The sequence below is a fragment of the Myotis davidii genome, unplaced genomic scaffold (assembly GCF_000327345.1).
Source record: "Myotis davidii unplaced genomic scaffold, ASM32734v1 scaffold64, whole genome shotgun sequence".
Classification (NCBI taxonomy): Eukaryota; Metazoa; Chordata; class Mammalia; order Chiroptera; family Vespertilionidae; genus Myotis; species Myotis davidii.
The window spans coordinates 2225852-2248962 of NW_006296226.1; the positions used below are offsets into that span (position 1 = coordinate 2225852).

The 23111-nt window shown below is 50.5% G+C and overlaps 1 protein-coding gene across 1 annotated transcript in view; it reads right to left on the minus strand.

Annotated features, from left to right (window-relative positions):
• Positions 1–23111, minus strand: part of EPB41L4B (erythrocyte membrane protein band 4.1 like 4B) — a gene marked incomplete at its 5' end in the record, with an annotated part of 134811 nt that overhangs the window by 42318 nt on the left and 69382 nt on the right. The window contains 9 exons of the mRNA XM_006771221.1: positions 6334–6398; positions 10121–10154; positions 14114–14144; positions 15431–15540; positions 17777–17946; positions 18042–18111; positions 18407–18495; positions 18654–18741; positions 20017–20137. Of these exons, the coding sequence (XP_006771284.1) occupies positions 6334–6398; positions 10121–10154; positions 14114–14144; positions 15431–15540; positions 17777–17946; positions 18042–18111; positions 18407–18495; positions 18654–18741; positions 20017–20137 (778 nt within the window). The remainder of the gene's footprint in view (positions 1–6333; positions 6399–10120; positions 10155–14113; positions 14145–15430; positions 15541–17776; positions 17947–18041; positions 18112–18406; positions 18496–18653; positions 18742–20016; positions 20138–23111) is intronic.

The following is a 23111-nucleotide window of genomic DNA, read 5'->3' on the forward strand; positions in this document are numbered from 1 at the left end:
ATTAACAGGCAAGAAAAACGAAGGACTCCTGCAATGTCCTTATTCCTTCGTCTTCACTTTAATGAAAATCATTTTCAGCGGAAATGGTAGACCAAGAAACGAAACAGGCAAGAGAGTTTAGAAGGCCAAGCTAATTACCTGGTATGACTTCAAGACTTCCAGTCCATATGAATTACATCCATTTGACAACACTGTCAGTTCACTGTTAGATATTCTGAGGGATCTCAGAAAAATAATGGATGGTGCAAGACCAGTAAGTACCTGAGTTTCTAAAATGCAAAAAGCGAACCCTGGTGTGGAATAGAGCTTGGTTTTGGTGATGGGTGATACTGCAGAAGAAATGAGTAGTTTGTGAGCTCTCCAGGAGGAAGCAGTGGATCGTCTGAAATGGGTAGTTCATTAAGAAAATAACGCTCAACCTCTATTCCTGTGAAAGGGGACCCTTGTTGAATGAATGCCTGCAGGGGCAGGGCTGCCAGGTTGCTGGGAGAGTTGGGGAGGTGTGAAGGGTTCCTAGACATCTGGGTGGGGGATACAAGAAGAGGGGGGTAACGGGGTTATTAGCTCATTGGCAAAGATGATGGACAAAGTTTACTAGTCCAATGGCATACAAGGGGTACGGGTGAGACTGCTGGTGGTGGTGAGTGTCTTTCTAGTTAGTAACTAGACTTCTGTGTCGTGAATTCATCTATAGTCTCATGGAGATGGGGGTCAACGAGGTCCCAAATGGCAGGATAATGAGAGGTCAGAGCAGATGCGGCGGACACAGGCTTTGGAGTCAGAAATCTGACGTACCACCTACTGGCTCTGGGACCATGTGCAAGCTGCTTGGTTAAACTCTAAGCCTGAGCTTCCCGTGTGTGAAAAGGACACCACCGACCTCAGAGTGGTCAGGGGATCAAGTGAAGTGACGTATGTGGAGTGCAAAGCACACGTGTGGTTGTCGGCGCCTGTATATGACCATAGGTCAATGTCACTCTACCTGGGACTCGTTTACCGAAGCTGGACCGTTCTCTGCCAGGCAGTGACACTCAACATGACATCAATGCCTCAAAGGGGAACACCACAGACACAGTGAATGCTGTTCAGATGATGAGGCTGAAGCCAGAACATGCGTGGTGGTCAATGTCCTACTCAGTGTGATGCCCCACGCTGGGTACAGGTGCTCAGACACCTTTGGACCAGCTCAGAGATGACATATGAACTGTCTGTTCGCCGGCTCGACGTTTCCTTTAGAGTGAACGTGGAACCATTCATTTGCTGAACAGACATTCATGGAGCACCTGTTACCCATCAGGCACTGGGGAACAAAGGTGGAGGTGGCACAAAGTCAGACTTAATTAAGAGCTGTGTACAGGCCCCAGGATGAGACTCAGAGGCAGTGTCAAGACAAAGTGCGCCACTGATATATATGAGGGTGGGGACAGTGGGATGGAGCACAGGCACTAACCCAGTTTGCAGAGCTGGGGGCAGTCAGGATCCCTGGGAGACCAAGGCTGAGTGGAAACGTGAGTATGAGCAGGAGTTGGGCAAAGGGGAGGGGATGACAGCATTCTCGGCAGAAGGAAGTGTTTGCAAAGGCACAGATGGGAGTGACAGCAGGGTATGGTGAATGTCAGGAACTACACGCAGCGTGGAGCTGCAGGAGCTTAAACAGGAGGGTGAGGAATGGGAACTCTGCTAGCCAGAGCAGGGGGATTCCACAGAGAAGGCCGTGGGCTTCGTCCCATGGGTGATGGAGAACGCTGGCCGATGTAAGGAACGAAATGACACCATCAGATGGTGTTTCAGAAAGCGCTCTCTGGGGGCTGTGAGGAGAACGCGCTTGTCAGGAGAGATCAGAGTCAGGGAGATCAGGAAGAGCACCTCGCAGGCAGAGGAAAGATCAAGGTCAGCAGCAAAGAGAGAGGGCGGCTGAACAAAATACCAAGGAGAGGGCTGCCTGGATACGGATACGCGTGGCGACAGGAAGAGGAGATGCCAATGATATGCAAGTTCTTACCGTGGGTAAAAAAGAGAGAACTGGGGTAAACTTTTTTTTCCCTTTTGGTAATAAGAGAGGAGAAATGTTAATTTTTGGCACGTGCAGTTTGCGGTGTACTTGGAATATACGAGTTGAAATGTCAGTCTAGTCTGAGGGAGAGAGAATGGTTTCAGTGTCGGCAGCACCATAAAGTCACGATGGGATGAGAAGACCCAGGTAGACATGACTGAGGAGAGCAGTGGGCAGAGGAGGGACTCCTGGGAAAGAGCAATAGTTCAGGGGATGACAGGAGATACAAAGACTGAAGAAAAAGTCCCAGGGCCGGAGAATCAGGCACCACCGAAGCCAAGGGCACAGAGTTCCCAGAAGCTGAGCGAGTCACCACCACCATCCAGCGTGGCAGACAGAGGTCCACGCAGCCGAGGAATAAACAGTGTCCACGGGACTTAACCATGAGGAGGCCAGAAGCATGCAAACGGGTTAGACTTTCTCGGTTACAGACGACTGAGCCCACGCACGTTGCTTTAAGCACAAGGTATTTATTAGATGCATTAGACAGAGTACACAGTCTCCAGGGGGCCGCAGACACAGGGCTGGAAGTCACTTCCCAGCAACAGCAGCTTGTCCTGTGTGTCCCGGACACACGCCCGCGCTCAGGACAGGACTGCGATAGGACACACCCACTGCCACCTGGGACCGGGGCCGGGCTCCTTCCCCAGAGCTGCCCCCGATGAGGACATGGCTCCGCCACTGCCTGCGAGAGCCACTCCCCCAAGGGCAGCAGCAGGAGCTGCTCCGCGCCACCTGACGGAACGCTTGCCCTCAGACCCCCGAGAGCGCACGGTCACATCCCCTACGTCCCCCACAAATGTTCCTTCTGCCAGCACAAAATGAAGATCGAGTCACAACGAGCAAGAATAATCTTTATTCTTGGGAAACACATTTGTAAAAATGTATCAATAAGATTAAAAGCTTCAGAACACATTTATTTGGACGCAGCACAAACACGGAGCATCAGGACATATGGAGCATCAGGAATATACTTGTAAACAAATGTCTTGGGGGGGAGTTTCTACGACACAGACCCCACTGTGCAGGGTGCGCCAGCCGATTCCCTCCTTCTGGAGAGGGTTTTGTGGTAACCAAAGAAAATTTTCAGATTTCAGCAATAAAATTCTCAAGGGATGTCAAGACATGCTGTTAAAGGCTTGATATGGGCCGAATTTACAATGATATATATAAAAATGGCCCGGGAACTGATTTCACAAAAATTCTAAGGAAAAACATCTCAGGCCTACCTATGAAGAGAAATGATGTTTGACTCGTGGCTTGAAATGGGGGCAAATAAATATACTGGTACTAGTTCTACCCTAAAAGACAACAAATTAATTTTCTGGTTCTAGCTAAAGACTGTGCAACACCCCTCCTATCCTCATCTACAGAATGCTTTGGCACAACGTCGTTAAAATCTTACGCCATATGTGTCTCAGATGGCATGTAGCGTCATAAAAGAGTGATGTCTGGGGTAAAAACCCAACCCTCAAGTTCTACAAATTCCGACAGCATCTATCCATAATCATGTCTTCTGCAATCATGCAAGTTAGCAGCACCAATCATTAAGACGTTAAAAAATTATTCTTGTTCTCGAGCAGCAAATCCTACCAAAATGGATGCTACGCAGCTTATGATTACTCAAATCTCTAAAACTCCACGTGGCTAAACTGTCCTCGGACCTGAAATTCAGAGTCTCCCTGTATGATATAACACCTAACCAGTCCGTACACTTCATTTAGCTTCTGGATGGGGTGGCCTCCGTTAGAGAAGGGGGATGTTGACATTTTCCTATGAGATCATTTGCATGTTATAGCCTCAGCCTAGAAATATTATATTTCAATGGATCACAGAATATCAGAGTTGGAAAGGAGCTTGACGATCGATTAGTCCAACCCAGTCTTTTCTGATGAGGAACATGAGGCCCAGAAGAGGCAATGGCTTGTCTAAAAACACACACTGGCACAGGCTGGACCCCAGCCATCTCCATCCCCACCATATCACGGGTACTCTCTGAAGAGCTATCTTCCCACGTTTCCCTGGTTTTATTTAGTCCCACTCATTAAATAACAAAGAAATATCAGGTACATAGCAATACAATACACATAGACTTTTACTCCAATTTTAAAATCAGAACATCAACGTGATTCCTGAGCCTTTACCTACCTTCATTTTATTGAGAATGCAGTCAACAGTACGTTAGGACTAGCTATGGGGATTACTTTCCAATATTTACACGGGCACGGAAAACACCTCTCATTACTATCCCTCAGACACCTTTACAAACGCAGCCACGCGACGCCCAGACACCTTTCATGGGATGGAATGCAACGGGGATGGAGCATGGAAGTGAGATGGCCGGTCCCTCAAAGCGCAGTCATGAGTTTATCGCGACACACCACACTCTGCACGCCTCCTAAGTTCTTCTGGTTCTGGTTGTGGACATAATCGAGATGGCTGTCGTCTGCACTGGCCGGCGCTTTCCAACGCGGCCAGTCATCCTCAAAGGATGGCCTGTTTCGTTTGCAGAGTGAATGGTTAGTGGGGGGATGGAAGGAAACGCAGAAAAGAGTGAGACAACATGAGCACAAAGGGACTGGGCGGGGTAAACTACGAAGGACAGGAACGGGAACGGCTGGCTTACAAGCGGAAATGGATGGATTTTCTGCTGCAGGTCATCTACCCGCTTCCAAGGGGAGAAAAGCTCTGTCTATGGCTAGGCCATCATCCCCGCAAGGTCGGGCTGGGGAAAGCCAGGTCAAGGTGGAAAAGGTGCCTTTGCTAGGGGACGTCTCAGGCTGTTATGTGCATGTGCCCTGTGAATGTCTTATGCAGCATTTGCCAAAAGTGTTGGAACAATGAGCGCTCTTTTCCTGGGGTAGGTATCTCAGACAGCGCCTCTCTAACTCTCTGTAGGGCCTGATAAAACACAAAATGCTGGGCCCCATTGGAGATTCTGATACAGCAGGTGTGGGGGCCCGTGAATCTGCATTCACAAGCTCCCAGGCAGGCGGGCCACCGAGAGCAGCTTGGTACCAGCCTTCCTCAGAATGACCCTGTGGCATGCTGGGCGGGGTCATGCCTCCGAAGGAAACTAATATGATACACTCGGCAGCAGGGAGTGTAAAATTCTGTCAAAACAAGGCTATTAAAAATAGCGTTTCTATAAATCTGTTTCTCACGTCTGCAAAATAAACTGCCTTTGCAATCCAGAAACATCGAGAATCATTACTCCACCAGTCTGACTTGCTTTGGAAGTTACACAAGTATCGCATGTTTATGCTAAAACCGCACTGTAGTCCCACAGGGTCCCCCCAAGCGTGGTCAGAACTGTCAAGAACCAGGTGCCCCTGCCTGCCCTGCTCTGACCAGACCTGGTTCCATCACTCCGTCCCCGGCGCTTTCTCGCAGAGCAAGGCTGCCTCGCCAAGAAATAACTGTGCGCACAGAACTCACCAGCTATGCTTCTAATAGAGCTTCTTAAACGGAAACACCCATGAAAGCTGGTCTTAAAAGGAACGTTTGCCTCGACAAAGCTGGCACGAAAACGCTCTCGAGCCTGACTACAAACACAAGGCAGGTGCCGGTGTAGTTGGGGAGGGTCGTGGTGGGTTAGGGCCGAGGGGAGCAGGCACAGCCCACTCGCCGCTTATTACCGTAAGTACGTTTTATTGGCGCACAGCCGCACCCACGCACTTCCACACCGGCCGTAGCTGCTTTCCGGCTACAATGGCAGAGCTGGGCAGCTGTGACGGAGACCACAAAGCCGAAAGTACTGACTACCTGGCCCTTTACGGAAAAAAGGTCACTGACCCCTGGGTTTAGAAAAAAAGATCCGTTGCCACAAAAAAGGAGGCCCTCACTCCACCCCTGAAAAAAACAGAAAAAATACAACAACAAAAAAAACGTCTGTCCAAAAAAATGCATAACAAAAATCTCCACGCTTTAGTCATATTTTTATAAATGAATTCTCAGGACAGGGAAATGTTACTTAGACATTTTAAGTAACATTTCTAACACAAAACCAAACTCAAAATTTCTGAGGTGAGAATGACTTAAAAAAATAAAACAAAAATCCTGGCCCAATTCACTTTGCATTTTGGTGTCATAAAGCATAACTTGAGCAAATCCAGAGTCGCGCTGGCTGCCTCTGCTTTGCTCAGGATTTATCTCGGCCGTGACAAGGCCACTCTTCACGGCGACTGCTGATGCAGAACTTTAACTCATGACTCAGTAGAAGCTGAACTTTTCAGAGAACGAACTTGTGTAGGGGCGGCTCTGTGAGCTCAGGCACTTACCTGACGTTTGGAGAGTGAGGGTGCCACCGTGGCTGGCTGGGGTGAATATTGGGATGATACTGAGGCTAGAAAGAAAACACCAAATGTGATTACTCGATGACCTTCTGATTTCAATGGTCTTCATTCACTTTCTCTTTTACTGGCATCCACCTAAGGGGCTGTGAATGGAAAGGCTATAACCGAATGCTGGCGGGGAGCCTGGGGGGTGGGGGAATGTTTCCCAGGATGATCCCATTTCCCCTGGACAAAGGCTGGGGCTGGGAAGCTGCCCAGGAAGAAAGGGGAAGGCATCGGCCTTGAAAGGGTCCCCCCGAGAGTGCCCAGGACAGGCCACAATCACCTCTCCCGAGGGAACAAGGGAACAGACGGAAGGTGCCAGAAAGACAGGGATGGTTGGCAATATTCAGAAACCATTTCTGTCACTGCTGGAAATGCCGGCAACTGTGGGTAACGTCTACGGCTGCACGCACACAGACCAGGACGGGAAAGGGTACCAGAGGCTGTGGGAACACGCCTTCTCCCTTGTTTGAACAGTAAAAATCATTTTCTAAAGCATGACCCCAAATCATCCAGAGCACTTATCGTGACAAAACGGAAGGGAGAAATTGGTCCACTTGAAGATGGGCACATAGATCCAGGCTGATGACCCACAAAATGACCCAGGGAAGAGACTGGCTGGGGCTGGCTGGGTGGCGGGTGCCCATCCATATCTGGCCTGCAGAGGGCAGCGGTCCCAGATGTAGCCAGAAGCCAGGGTGCTTCTCAAGGCTAAACTTCCTACCTGGCAAATTAGGCCCGCCTGACATTTAAGCCACTCCAGCCTTGCCACCATCACTCTTTTAATTATTTCCTCCCCTTCGTCTCCCTTCCCTGCTGCTCTGGTTAATAAGCAGAAGGCTACTCTCTGTTATGGAAAATTCTCAGCAATTCTGTTTTCCCAGACCCCAGATGCCTTCCCTGCTGCCTGTTTTGTATTCCAGAGGCCTCTCTTTCCAAGATGCCTGTCAGCAAGCTAAGTCGGCAGCCCCCAATAGAAAGTGCTGTGGGAGAATGGATCCGGAGGAAACCCCTCCGCAGCAGAATGTGAGGGCTGACCAGGGCTTTAGAGTCTCCCCGATGCACTCTCTTCACGTTGCCCTCTGAGGGGGTACAGAACCCCAGAGAGTTGGGAAGATTTGCCCAAAGCCTAACTGTTCTGGCCCCAAGTGAGGCTCCACCAATGGGGTCTTCAAGAAAAAAGAGTAACAGATTAGAAACGGCCCTCCTATTCCCTCTCTTCAAACACAACCACATCAGATTCCTAGGGGACGGGGTGGGTACCGTATCCACAAGGACCCAGATGGATACTCCAGACCCTTCCTTGGTGTCCTCTGGCAACTCACTCACAAGCTGCCCAGGAGTATTTTCTTCATGTTAACCCAGAAGGTTTTCAATCGGGGCAGCTATGTTCCCTGGGGACAACTGGAAATATCTATGTGCATTTTTGCTTGTCAAAACCACAGGGGGGTTACCTTTAACGACTGGGCAGAGAGGAGGGAAACTGAACATCCTGTAGCTCTAGGGACAGTCCCAAACAAGGAAGAACCGTCCCTCCCCAAAGGCCAGGAGCGTCCTCAGCGGGAACACAGCAATCCATCCTTCGCAGTTGGCCAGCCTTGCCGAGCTCAGAATAAGACACGCTGCAATCCCATCCCATCCTCCTGAAGCCCTTTCTCAGCACTCAGATGCTTATCGGGCCACTTCTCAGGATGTTCGCTTCCCGGTCCACTGACTCCCGATCCTTGACAGAGCAACGTGGAACCTCTGAGAGCAGCGAGGCACAGAGGTCCAGTGGTTGCCAAAAATGTTGAGAACAGCAATGCGTAGGAAACAGATTCTGTAGATCTGATTGCAACAAACAGTCGCCTCGCCGTGCACAGTGAGCAGAGTGTGCAGGGCGCGCTCACCCACGAGGCTTGTGGGGAAGACGGCCGGCCGGGGCGGCACTGAGCTAGGACGGCTTTGCTTCAGTTACTTTTTCATGTCACTCACACAGTAATCCCCAACAACACTTCCCTTCCCCCACAACATTCCAGCTACTCACACCCGAAAATCCCTCAAAAACAAACAAAAACCATCTGAATAAGAAGATTCAAGAACTTAAAGAAGGCCAGGAGATCAGGAGACCGGGCCCGTCCCCTGGCAGGTGCAAAGTTCCTTCAGGTGTCATTCCCTAAACCTGGAAGCCACGGGCAGGCTCTGCACAGCGGGAAGATGACTTCAGGTATGGAAGACAATACTACAAATTTCTTCTGGAGCATAATGTGGAGCCCTCGTAAAGATAATGTACCCGGGGACCCACCCCCACCTGAGGAATTAGTGTCTAGGAACAGAAGATCAAGAATGAGACTAGTTAGAACGAGGCTCCAATGCGGACTCATGATAAAGTCGCTTCGTTCCTGTGACACGCAAAACCAGATTGGTGACAGGGCACAGACACCTGGGTACGTCATGCCCCTTAGACATTCACAACGCCCAGGACAAGAAAGCTGATCCCAAGTTGGGAGATCATCAGACGTGGATGCTGCTTCTTATAGGCAAACAAATGACAAGGAGGAACTGAGGGCACTTTGCCCACCAGGGTTCCCCAGCTGGCCGCTCGTGACAACCACCACTGGAGCTCTGAGGCTCTCTCATACCCAGACTCCCGATTCAGTCCCCGCAGAGGGAGGCCTCAGCCCTAGTCATTGGTTTGAAGCTTGCCAGACGGTGGGGCAGGGCTGGGAACCACTGGTGCTGGTGACCTCCAGTGAAGAGGGCCAGAGAGGCTCTGGGAAGGAGATGGCTTCTGAGGCGGGCTCTCTCCAGACAGGAGGCAAAGGAATTCCGGGCAGACAAGCATGGTCCAAGGCATGGTGGGAAGAAAGTAGGGGGCAATGATGATGTAATTCTCTGAGAACTGAGCATATGTTGTGATGAATAGAGGTGAGAAAGAAATGTAGGAAAGGAAGTCACCGCCAGGTTGCAAAAGGCTGAACGGCCAGTGAGAGTTACCCACGGGGAGAGATGGTTGGGCAGGCATGGGGTGTGGCCCTGTTGGCCACCTTGGGAAGGAGCAGACCGCCAGCCATGGCACCGGCTCTGTGCCCCTGCTGCAGAACAGGCTCAGTCCAATGACTTACCAAGGAGGTTCCAGAGGCCACTGCTGCATCAATGTTATTGGGTGCACCACCAGAGAAAAGGGGGTGGGCAGTGGGGGGTGAGGAGAGAAGCTAGCGTTTTTATTGGGGGTGGGGGAGGTGTCCAATAATCAAATGATCTTGGGAAACACTGGATTGAAAAAAACAACATGTCTTTCTTGCAGGATTTCTCAGTATGCTGGACACCCCAGTGGACACTGTAAGATCTAAAAAGGTCATGAAGGACGCAACATTTCTCAAATGTGTGGCCAGACATCCTTTCCTGGAGGCACACCTCAAGGGGCTCACGTCCCCTGGGCCTAGAACACACTTGGACATGAAGTGGCCTCACTTGAGTGCCACTCAGAGTCTGTCTGACCCCCCAGAATGTCAACATCTGTCCCTGCTGCTTGCCAGCTGACACGGTGAAGAGAAACAGGCAGCTCAGATGATCAAGAGGAGGCAGGTGGGGGAAGGGGGGTGGGGAAGGAGATGCTCCTCTCTCCTTTTTCTCAAAAAACCATATTGTTATTATTTCTTTAAAATCTGTCTATAAACAACCGCTCAATGTGGAAAGCTTAAAAGCTTTAAGAAGTATAACATAAAAACCTTTGAAAGCAGTATCTTACCTGGTAATTATGGACTTCAGGATTTGTTTTAGAGCTAAAGGAAAGAAAAGAAAAATTACAATGTAATAGGTTGTAAAGCAGCATCATTACTGATTTACGGGCAGACCCCTGAGACACTGCAGGTTCGGTTCCAGACCAGCTCAATAAAGCAAGTCTCACAGTAAAGTGAGTCGTAACCTTCTTGCTGGTAGAGGGCCTTGCCTTCAATGTGTACAAGCAAAACACACACACAAAACCAAACCTGCAACATCTATGAAGCGCAATAAAACGAGGTATGCCTGTATTTAACAATCATAAAGCAATCCTAAGCCCTATCTACTCTGTTAGGAACTTTCACAGATACTATTTCTTTTTGATTATCTGCTTAAATGAGCTCATAACTGGAGAAACCAAACAGCAACTTTCATTCATCACAATAGAGCTCCCAAGTAGAAGCAAATGGCTACTATTCCAGAATCCTGGTGTGATGTCAAGTTTTGGTGGCAAAATGAAGGTCATTCCAATGAGGCAAACCCAGTCATCTAGGCTCCCACTCCAGCTCTGCCCCGGCACTGCTGGGTGGGGCGGGGCTCCGGCAGCCTGTGATGCTCAAGCCGAAGGGAAAGCCACCAGCACCTTCCGAGCACCTGCCTCTCTGGGCCCCACGGCCAACAACAACGAAGCCGTGAGCTGGCCACCACCTTGGAATGTTCACTCCATGTAAGGCTCTGTCCTGGGAACTTCGCATCTGTTGTTATTTAATCCACACAGCAAGGCGAGGAGGTCAATGAATGCCGCCACCTCATTTTATAGATAAAGGAATGATTGCCTAACAGAGAGGTTAGGAAACCCCGAGGTCAGCCAGTGAATCACTCACTGGCAGAGCCAGGACTGGAATGGACATCTGCTCGATCCTAAAGTCTATATTGTTTCCACTAAGCCAGTGGTCGGCAAACTGTGGCTCGTGAGCCACATGCGGCTCTTTGGCCACTTGAGTGTGGCCACGAAGTTTCAATCGCACTGCACGTGCACGCCCGCACGTGGTATTTTGTGGAAGAGCCACACTCAAGGGGCCGCAGTTTGCCGACCACCGCACTAAGCCAAGAAGGTTCAGGGTCCTCGTGCATAATCCTATTTTGATGGGACTCTTAGGTGTAACTACTCTAAAAAAAGGGTGGACGGTGGGTGTGAAACATAACGTGTTATTTAGTATGCAGGCTTGGCATCCCTCATGCAGCACCACCACGGGGCTGTGTTGCCAGGGCGCTGTGCTTGAAATCAAGGCTTACTGCTTCTCCAACAATGAGAGGGAAGCGTGTCACTGTGTCGAGCCTTGCTGGGGTCTAAATGGCGCTGTGTTCCAGTCCTCCAAGGGGGCCAGGGCGCGGGGCCAGGCTCCGGGCCAGGTTCACCTCCGGCCGGATTGCAGCAGGAAGGTTAAGTGTTCTGCAAGGTGCTATTTGCCCATATCACCTCTGCAGCCCAGAGCGCAATTTTATCCCCGGCTCCCACAGCAATCCTCCTCACCCTGGCTCCACAGGCTGCCGAGAACAATCAAACAGCTGCGAACAGTGGTTATTAGCTCATTTGTTCCTACAGGGTATCTTTACTTGGGGTTTCTTTTATTTATTTTTTGTTTTTTTAGTTTGTTTTGGTTCCCAATATATGTAATCACTAGATGCTAAGTGGCAAATGTAATTTTATTAGGGAAAAGCCAACACACAAAACAATCACTTCCCTAAGCAGCAAAGGAAAGAAACACTGTAACGCACAAACCCCTGAGAATTAAAAGCGAGACATGCTGAAGGGCAGGGAAAGGAGCCAATACTGTTAGCATATACTACCTGCCGCAGGGATGCCAGAAACAGGGCAAAGCCTGGAGGCTCAGCTAACCCATGCAGAACCGTGCAACCTCCTCCCGCCCGGGGAGAGGGTGGGGAGCAGGGCCTGATGACCAGCAGTTCACAGGACCCTGGACCCCCTTCCTCAGGTGCTGAGAAGTGAACCTAGGCACAGCGCTGGACCCTTGGCCCCAGCAGAATGCCCTGCAGGTAGTTTGAAATCAAAGACTCGAGGCCGAGTTTCCAGCTGTGTGATATACAAGGGGCCAGCTGTGCTCTCCAGAACCGTGGGGATGTAGAGCCTTGGGGTGCTGGGGGGAGGGGCGGACGAGCAGCAGGCGCTGGCCCCCTCCCTCCCCACTCTGCTTTGTCCCCAGTTCTCTCTGTTCTCCACGTCCCTCTGTTCTCTATGGCAGGTTTCTTGGGGGGGCCTAAAAAAACTTGAAAAGAACATTGATCCAGTCCAGCCTCCTTGTTTTCAAGTGAGAAAGAGGAGGCCCAGAAAGGGGGAGGCCAAGCCTCAGAGCTGGGTGAGAGCCACGCTGGGGTCAGGCTCCTGATCCCTGGGCAGGGATCTCCCCACCAACAAGGGCTTCGGCTACTGGCTCCCCCTCGTGCGCTGCCAACTGTCCAGAGTGCACGGCACAGCCCAACTGTGATCTCAAAGACCATGCTCCCTGGCAGCCTGAGGCCTGTACCTCTGACAGCTGAAAGGCTATCAGCGGTTCTCAACCTGTGGGTCGTGACCCCTTTGGCGGTCGAACGACCCTTTCACAAGGGGTCGCCTAAGACCATCCTGCATATCAGATGTTTACATTACGATTCATAACAGTAGCAACATTACAGTTATGAAGTAGCAACGAAAATAATTTTATGGTTGGGTCACAACATGAGGAACTGTATTTAAAGGGCCAGAAGGTTGAGAACCACTGGGCTAACTAAACTGGGCTACTGGTCAGTCCTTGGAGCTTGGATGCAAGAGTTGAAACAACTACATTCTGTGATTCTCTACCAGCCTGTCCACTAATAAGTCAAAACTCCCTTAAGGACACAGTTGTTTCAGAGGGAGAAAAAAAGGCACATTCAAGGTAGGACGAGGGTGCTTACCTGGGCCGCTCACTAGAATCACCTGGGGGCTTTCAAAACCACAGGTGCCTGGGCCCCACCCTCAGACTGTCCCTTAGCTTGAGGTGTGGCCTGGCTGACAGGGACTCCTCAAAGCTGATCAGGTGATGCCAATGAACAGGAAAGATCCAGAATACCTGTGATGGGGAAGCGGCTGTAAACCTGGCCTACCTGTGATTGTGGTCATGTGTGATTGGCTCACAGACCTGTTCCTTCATTTACATATGGCTCTGGTGCTCCAGCGACAGAGTACCTTGTAAAAGCAACAGCCCAGCCTGCAAAGTCTAAAGTATTTCCTATCTGGCCCTAGTCAGTTTAGCTCAGTAGATAGAGTGCCGGCCTTCAGACTGAAAGGTCCCAGGTTCAATTCCGGTCAAGGGCACATGCCTGGGTGGCAGGCTCCATTCTCAGTATGTGGCATGCAGGAGGCAGCCAATCAATGATTCTCTCTCATCGCTGACGTGTCTCTCTCTCTCTCTGTCCCCCTCTCCCTCTCCCTCCCTCTTTGAAATCAATAAAAATATATTTAAAGTATTTCCTATCTGGCTACAGAAAAAGTTGGCTGGCTCCTGTGCTAGAGTTTCAGTCTTCTGACAAGTTCTTTTTCCTACAGGAATTTCAATAAAGTGCTTAATAAAGGTCTTCTACCCTGTATGATGATGAAACCTGCCCGTCACAGAGCGAATCCTGCATCTGCTCTTGCAGTTTTTGCTCATGAGTACGGCCTTCCCTTCCCACCGCTGCCTGCAATGCCGTGAGCACCATGTGCTGGGCGCATTCCTTTCACCTTTGTCACCCACTGTTAGGGCAAACAAAGCACAGAGCTACTCAAACAAGGCAGCTGTGTTTTCTAAAACAACAACTGTCTTGAAACCTTCTCCTGTGTACTCATGGAGAGCCAGGGGGATGGTACAGCCAGGCAGCAGAAAAGGAAAAAAAGAAAATCAGCAGACACACTCGGCGATTTAATTGTATCAAGGAAAAAGTCAATATTGAAAGTAAATATACGAGAGAAAACAGCTGCACCCCAGGGCCTGGGGGCACTTACCAGAGCTGAGCAGCTATCACCGGGTTGCTTGCTTTAAAACAAAAACAGAGAACACGACATTTTAGAGAGCTTTCTCACTTTTACCGTGTGATGACAAGGGCGGGGGGGTGCGTCTGTGATCTAAGAGCAGCCTCAGTGTCAGGAGGCAGAGTCTCCACACGGCTGCTTCTCCTTTCGGGAGGAAAAGTACGTGTCCCTTCCCCGGAGCCCTGCCTGCCGCGTGCGTGCCCACGGCCAGGCGCTCTGGGCTGCAGAGGGACTGGACACAGCCCTGGCTCTCAAAGAGCTCCCAGCCTTGACCCAGACAGAGAGGTGTAAGGTGTTCATGGCTAAAATACAAGCATGAACCTACGGGCGCAGGGCAGCCACTGTGACAGGCGCGGGCTGTGCGTCTGTGGAAGGGGCCACGCCAAGAGGCACGGCTTATCTAGACTCTACTTTGTTTCAAAAAAATGCAGCGTGGAGAACCATTCAAAGCTTCCCAAAGATGCCAGAACTCTGGCTGGAGAGGCTGTCAGCAAAATAAAGGAGGAAAAAGAGGATGGAGACCAGGACAGAGGTGGAGGAGAAACAGACCCTGGAGTGTGGGGGAGCGCTCGGCCATCGCAGGGGCCAAGCATTAGGATGGGCCCTCCCCCCTGGGGCAGCCACACCAAGACCCAGACAGAGAGGTGTAAGGTGACAACGGCTAAAATACTAATATAATATTATATGTCACTATAATTAAAAAAAAAAGCTTTAGCATGACAAAGCAGAACAATAGGAAGTGCCTTCAAAATCTGCTTCACTGGCCAGCCGGTGTGGCTCAGTGGCTGAGCATCAATGCACCAAGAGGTCCCCGGTGTGATTCCCAGTCAGGGCACATGCCTGGGTTTCAGGCGGGATCCCCAGTAGGGGTGTGCAGAAGGCAGCCGATGGATGTTTCCCCTCTCTTATTCGTGGTTCTATCTCTCTCTCTCTAAAAATCAAAAACATTTCTTTAAAATATATTTTTATTGATTTCAGAGAGGAAGAGAGAGAGATAGAAACATCAATGATGAGAAGGAGTCACTGATTGGCTGCCTCCTGCACATTGGACCGAGCCCCCAACCCAGGCAAGTGCCCTTGACTGGAATCGAACCTGGGACCCTTCGGTCTGCAGGCCGAGGCTCCGTCCACTGAGCCAAATAGACTGGGGCTAAAAACATATTTTTTAAAATGGTTCTCTGAGGAGAAATTAGAGAGGATTTTTAAAAAAATCTGCCTCCCCAAGCTCCTCGGGGATTAACCAGCTAAAGCATAACGTCAAATCTCAAGGCAGAGTGGAAAGCACGCAACCTTTGAATGTCGAATGTCTCCGGGATGGGTAGCGTTTACTAGGCTTCCTCTCGAAGGTGCTGGTTCTTCGTAACCGGGCCCCGTGAGTCGCCTGATACTCCGTCCGCCCACTGGAAAGTAAATATTTTATTGCGCGTCACCCATATCAGAGTATCAGTACCTTACACACATCTGAAAGTGAACCTTATTTCCCAGAGTTCCAGTGTCAATTTCAACTTATCCTGACTCGTGTGTCAAAGAACACACGCTAAGTTTTGCCTTCCATTTGGAAACAAAATCAGCTTTGCCAAATCCAGGCCGTAGGATAGAGGCAGGCACTTCCATCAAAGGACAAAACGTGTAATTTAGGTACCGGCTACTTGGCTGCACAAACCAAGCAGGTTCCAGTACCTGGAATGTTTCACTAAGAGAATACTGGCTGGCACATGTAATAACCTCTCATGAAACAAATTACGCAGACATTTAAATCGTTTAAAAGGCTGTTATCAATGACCACTTACCTAAACCTTGGCTTTGCTTGCCATGCCGAGAGAAACACTGGTCTCTCACCAAGGCTTTCTGGGTCTCAACCAAGGAGCTACCCAGTGTCCAGGGGGCATGCTGTTTGTGTCTGAGCTGTCGTGGCCTCATTCCAGCCACTCTCGGTTTAGGATTTATCACATGGAAGGAGCCACTGGCCACCTGCGCTAAGGGCCTCCCAGGACCAACCTCATCTCCAAACTCCCCATTCCTTCTAAGCTTCTCTTCAAAGAGCAGAAGGGAGCCTGAGCCTGGTCTGGGCCAACTCCTGGGGGAGCTGCCTCCCAGGATGGGAAATCCTGCCTTGGCCACAGGCCATTCCTCCTCACTCCGACGCGAGCAGACGTCAGCATCCCCGGCGATGTCTCCGCTAACCTTTGCAGGCTGACATTCTCCATCCTCCCCAGAACCCCATGAGTCTATTCTCAGAAAGGACCTGGGTTTTGCCCCCTGCCTTGCAGCATTTGAAAATACATTCAAACAGCCCGGGCTGGTGTGGTTCGGTTCGCTGAGTGTCGTCTTGGGCACCTAAAGGTCACTGGTTGATTCCCAGTCAGGACACAGGCCCAGGTTGTGGGTTCAGACCCTGGTTGGGGTGTGTATGGGAGGCAACTGATTGATGGTTCCTCATATATCGAAGTGTGTTTCTCTCTCTCTCTCCCTCACCCGTTCTCTCTCTCTAAAATCAATAATTAAAAAAAATACATTCAAACACAGTAACTCTTTAAACACAAGTGCACAGCCAATCCCTTGCACAGTAGATAAATCTGAAATGAGCAGATCTGTTGGCACTTTAAACAGAGTTCAAGGACATGCCACGTGTGGGCAGAGGTTATGAAACATGTGAAGCCTCAGGTCTTGTAAGAGCTATTCTCAGATCAGTAAATGTGCCTCAGAAATCAACCTTGGGAACGCGTTTAAAATGTACCTGCCCAGCCTTATTCATACATGTACATGTGGACACCCACAGCTTCTGGTTACGAAGGTCCTAGGTGAGGTCATAAAATCCTCCTTTTTAACAAACACCCAGAGAGGTTTCATGCATTTTGAGAGACACCATCTCAGAATCCTAAGTAAAAATTCATCAAAATAAATTCTGTGGGTTTTTTTTTTCAGGGTCTTTTCAGATTCAAATATTTACCGAGGCTGCCTGGGGTCACGCACACACACGTTGAAACCTGCTCTCATTCTTTAGTGTCCCCAGATTTCCTGCCATGGACATGTGCAAAGCAATAGAGTAGTGGTTCAAGCGTAAGACCCCGACTTAAAGTGTGGGGTTGAATCTTGGCCCACACTCACAGTCTGTGCCTTTGGGCCGATTATGTAACCCCTGGCCTTTAGCTTCCTTATCTGTAAAATGGGGATAATGAGAGGACCTATCCTCTGAAGGCTGCTGGGAGGACTGCGAGCTGGTACATGCAGAGCCCGGTGCAGTGCGGGGCACAGAGCTTTCCGCAGGGATGCCTACGCCCTGCGGCTGCACTGCCCAGCGCGGCAGCCACCTGCCTTGTGTGCTCTGGGCACCTGAACTTGCCTGGTGAGACTGAACCACTACATGTTAAAATCCATTTAATATCAATGACTCTAAATAGCCACATGTGGCTAGTGTTTCCTGAAACAGACAGGCTAGTTCAAGCCACATGTCAGCTACTAACAACTCTGTTATTATTACCCCCAAATCCATCAAGAACAGTGGCTGAAGAGCCCCAGGGCAGATCTTAGAGAAGCAGGGACAGGAGGATGCCCAACACGAGCCACTGGGGGCAGACCGGTGGCTCCACCCACAGAACACATCACCGCCGTGTTGTGTTGTGAGACGGTGCCTACCTGAATCTGAAGCGGGACCCCAGCCTGATGAAGTCTGATCTGTTCGACTTGCTGTTTCCTGGCGTGCGCAGTCGGAAGAACGCGTGATGCTCGACGGCGCATTTCCAGAGGTGCTTGCAGGTCTTGGCGCTGTCCAGGCGGAACACAAACGTGTGCTCCTGCTCCCGACCCTTCGTGGGGAAGCACAGTCAGTGGGTGTTAGGAATTCAGATGAAGGATTATCCACGGCCGGGGGGCGGGGGGGTTGGACGGGAGCAAGGCTTACCTGATCATCGTCCTCCACCACCACTAGTGTCAATTTGCTCTTTTTAAAGTCCATTTTGGTAATTTTAGGCCTGGCCAGAGAGAAAACATTGTAAAAGCACAATCTGCAGGGAAACGACACGTCAAACAGCAGTTTCCTCTCTATTTTTAAAGCTTGGATTTGCTAAGAAATCATTCATTCATTAAGCGTGATTATCCAGAGGTTTCATTGCCAATGCCATACACCCACAAATATCAGAGAATGGTGTGCCTTTAAAATGAAGCGGGGGGAGGGGATTGCAAACAGCCCTTAATAATCATCCATCACATATAATTCCACCACAAAATAGGAAAAGACAGTTTTAATATTAGACAAAACTAAATTACCAAAAGAATAAGCCTATTTTGTTAGCTCCTTCAAAGATTAATATGCCTGTCGGGGTCAGTCCAAGAGAATATTCACAGCCATCTCTTCCCTACAAATAAATGAAGTGACAATCGGTACAAGGTTCTAACAGGTGGTCACAGAGCAGAATGCAAAAACAGTTTGCTCACCACGTTACTTTGTCTGCCCACCGTTTACCCACTGCTCAGGCAAGCGAGACCCAAGGACTTGAACGCACCCAGTTCTTACCCTGACAACGTGCATGTCTACCCCATACATTTCCAGCCACTTCGCTTTATTCAGATAGGACAGCTCCGCCTGGGCAGGGCTCTTTCCCCTTAGAGAAACCAATGGAAAGACATGTAAACTGCAACTCGTACACCCACGAGGTTCTCAAGGGCACAGCCATGCACTGAGGGATTTTATGCAGCAATGAAAGGAACGGGGGACACCCATTTATACGAACACACCTCCAGACAGACCGCCCACTGGACAGGAAGGTGACAGAGCAGTGTTTATAATGTGAACACTTAAGGAAAGCATTTGTCGGTGTGTAGATACGGGTATGTATATGCAAAGGAAAGGCGGAGAACACAATAGCTGCCTGCAGGGGGGAGACGGGGGGTGCAGGGGTGCAGGTGACTCTGCAACCACACATTTCTATGTGATACAAGAATGCACTAGCAGCCCAGCCAGTGTGGCTCAGAGGTTGAGCATCTTCCTATGAACCATGAGGTCATGGCTCAATTCCCCATCAGGGCACACGCCTGGGTCGAGGGCTTGATCCCCAGTGGTGATGGAGGTGGGGGAGGTGTGTGTGCAGGAGACAGCCAATCAATGATTCTCTCTCATCAATGATGTTTCTATCGCTCTCCCTCTCCCTTCTTCTCTGAAATCAATAAAAGTATATTTATAAAAAAAATTTAAAAACAGAACAAACTGTCACTCTCCATTTTCAAAAAAGTCATATGCCCTTCAGAATGACTGAGGGACAGAAGGAGTTTCTGAGTCCTAGATTGACTTGGAACGGGCAGAGTTTGGGGAAGATGGGCCGGGAAGGAAGAGAGGCTAACGTCTGGGAAACGTGAGCGGAGGCACTACTGGCAGCCCAGGCATAAACGCGGCAGACTGGGGTGTCTATGGGGGAAAGGAGGAAAAAGCCCAAAGATAAATAAACGGTAGGGCTGGTTTTAGCTGCAGTGAGCACATGTCCTGAAATCACATGGTCTCAGCTATAAGTGTCCCTGTAGGGACAGCATGGGCTACACCTGAAGAGTTAACTCTAGACGTTCAGACCATGGACAGAGACCCAGGTATGGGAATGCTTCAAAGCAGCCTCCTCCCGCCCACCTCCCTCCCCCTTCACTTTCTTCAGGCCAGGAGAGAAGGGGCCTTCCTGGCAGCAAATCAGGCTTGGGCTCTATAATTCAGGGAAACAGGATATGCTGCGGTTCTTACTGTACATCTCTAGAAAGAGAGAGACGTCGTGTGGGCCTTAGGAAAAACAGGACTGAAGCGCGGGAGAGAGGTGGAGAGTTGGGGCTGCAGTTTTACAGTCGATGAAAGGATCATGCAAATGCTTACATATCACAAAATAAATGCGTTAAGGTACCTGCACTCGTTCCATCTCTGGAAGATATCGAATTCCATCGCTTCGGTCTGATTTGGAATGAACCGAAACTCAGACACAAGCTCTGGGGTGTGTTCTGGAAGCTCACATTCCCCAAGCTCCGCTGCAAGTGTCACAAGAAGGAGAAAAACAGGAGTCATTGTGTGCTTTTCGTTGCTGCTGCAACCAGGTCCAAAGGCATTTTGCACAGTAACAAAACACAGGTACCCCAAATGTGCAATGCTCTCCTTCCAGGAGGACCCGGCTCCTGCTCGGTACCCACATGTATATTCAGAATCCTCCCCTGGGGCACAACACCATCATCTTGGTGATGACTGTCTTTCTCCTGATTATTGCTCCTGCCCGGGGAGGCCCTGAGTATATTTCCCCCGCGAAGTGGTAGAGCCTGAATGTGCAATAAAGAGGCAACTGCAGGGAATGAGGACCTGCCCAGAAACTCATTTAACAAAGCTCTCGTGAAGTAGGTGGGTCTGAGCAGCACTCCAGGGTCTGCAGTGCTGAGAGGACCAATCAAGAATTCAGTACATGCAGAATCCAGGGGAAAAATATGTTGGGAAAGAGAGCGAAGGAGGGAGGGGCGGGGGAGGGGATGTAAGGGCTGCAGGAGCAACTGCTGCAGCTCAGGCAGAACCAGGAGGAAGCCAGTCATGCAGAGAGGAGGGGCAGCCACGTGGGTGATCCCCACCGAGGGTCCTTGCTCTCACCACATACCCCACAAGGGGCCCCATTCCTCCAGGACATGAATGGGGAAATCCACCACCTCCCCCACACCTCTGCAGCTCAGGAAGCAAGCCCAGAATGAAAAGGAATACCCCAGAGGCTCCTCTGATATCTCGCTACACAAAGTGGGTCGGTCATCCCCGGACCAGCAGCACCAGTATCACCTGGGAGCCTTCTCACAATGCAGACTCTCAGCCCCACCTCAGTCCTTTGAAGCCAATCCTGCCATTTCTTAAGGGGCCCAGGGAATTGGTGCACCCGTTACTGTGAGAAGCACTGATCTACAACAGTGGTTTGCAAACGCAAGCGTGCATACGGTCATCTGGAGGGCTTGATACAGCTCATGTCGCTGGACCCCACCCCCAGGGATGCTGATTCCGTGGGTCTGGAGCAAGGCCAGAGAATGTGTGCTTCTAGCAAGTTCCCAGGTGATGCCGATGAGGCTGACCCAAGGAACATACTTGGAGAACTACTGCTTGACACAACAAATCCAGTCAACCGACCAGTCAGCACATGCCTGAGTCCCTCCAGTGACAGCAACTCGCTGCGTCCCCAGGCAGCCCTGTCCCTACCCCACGTGGGCTGTGCCAGGCCAGTGTGCTGCTGAGGGCTCCAGCTGCTGGCAGAAGTTGATAAAACTTCCCCGCTCACACAGAGGAAGCATTAACACTGCGACGGGTGGTGGGGAGACTGTACGAGACCGTGTCTGACCCGGGGAGGGACCTGGTGAATGTTGCCTGGCCTCATGCGGCCCCTCTTCTGGACGGGAACCCTAAGGCCACCAGTGGCCTGAGTCAAGGTGGGCAAAGTCACTCATGAAGACTGCCCTGGAAGCCTTGACCCAGAGAAGGCGAGGTCTGGGCTGAGGTGGGAGGCCACTCTGACCACTAAGGGGTCACCCTGAAACTGGTGACCTGCCAAGCCCAGGGGGGCAGTCTGGGAAGAGATCTCCTTGATATCAACCACTCTTCCCTTGCACCACGGGCGGAAGGGAGGCAGTGGAGCCCTGCGCTTAGTGGCTGTGTGTGGACAAGGCCCCTGGCACCATCAAGCACAGGAGAGAGAAGCCAGACAATGACAAGGGTTCCCTGGGGCTCACAAGGGGGCTGGCGTCCCTCCTCCCCACGACTGGGCTAAAACGGGCCGGAGGGAGATCATGTGTGAGATAGCATGTCTGCTTTCCAAGAATCTGCTGGCAAAACCTGACACTTGCCCTAGCCGGCTTGGCTCAGTGGCTAGAGCGTTGACCTGCGGACGGAAGGGTCGTGGGTTTGATTCCGGTCAAGGGCACATGCCTGGGTTTCAGGCTCAATCCCCAGTAGGGAGTGTGCAGGAGGCAGCTGATCAATGATTCTCTCTCATCATTGATGTTTCTATCTCTCTCTCCCTCTCCCCTCCTCTCTGAAATCAATAAAAATATATTTTAAAAAAACAAAAACAGAAAACAACCTGACACTTCCCTCAGTCTGCGAACTCTGCAGCCAGGGCCCCGCTGTGGAGGGGGCGGAAAGAGCTCAGACAAGGAGGGGGAGCCCACCTCTGCCGTATACTATGTGTGTGGCCTGGGCAAGCCACTTCGCCTGGGTCTCTGATCTTTATCTGTGAAACAATACCTGCTACAAGGATGGAACAAGACCACAGGCACACAACAAATGATCATTCCTTCCTTCCTCCCTTGTTCTTCTTTTTGCCTGAGTTGAATTTCTAATCTACTGGAAATTTAGTTCCCCAAAGAGCACAGCCTCTACGCAAGGCCACTGCATCCTAACACTGGAAGCACCATTAACTCAAGGGCCACCACAGCAAGACGTGTATGCAAGGCTCAAGCACGGGAGGAAACACAACCTTTCACGTTATGCAAACCCACACAGATGCTCTAGTGATCTTTAACAGTCGCAGTGGTTGGCAAACTGTGGCTTGGCAAACCGCGGCTCACAAGCCACATGAGGCTCTTTGGCCCCTTGAGTGTGGCTCTTACACAAAATACCAGCTCTTCCACAAAATACCAACTTCTGCACATGGGCCACGAAGTTTCAATCGCACTGTACGTGCGCGCCCCCACGTGGTATTTTGAACTGGAAAGCAGGCTACCACATTCACTGTTGGGATGGGCAGAGGGGGCATGGAAGAACAATGGAACAAGAACTTCCCATAGACATCTGCATGTCTAAGTCTCCAGTCTTTCCATTTGTACCTCACAAAATGACTGCATCTAAATTACACTAATGTGGCTCCAACTCAGATGGGTAGTTTCTCCAGGAAGGGCTCACGGAGAGCTGATGTTCTGGTCTGCATGGGTTCCGGGGCAAGGTATGTAGTTCTACTAGAGCTGGACTTGGTGAAGGTGGTGATGCCCT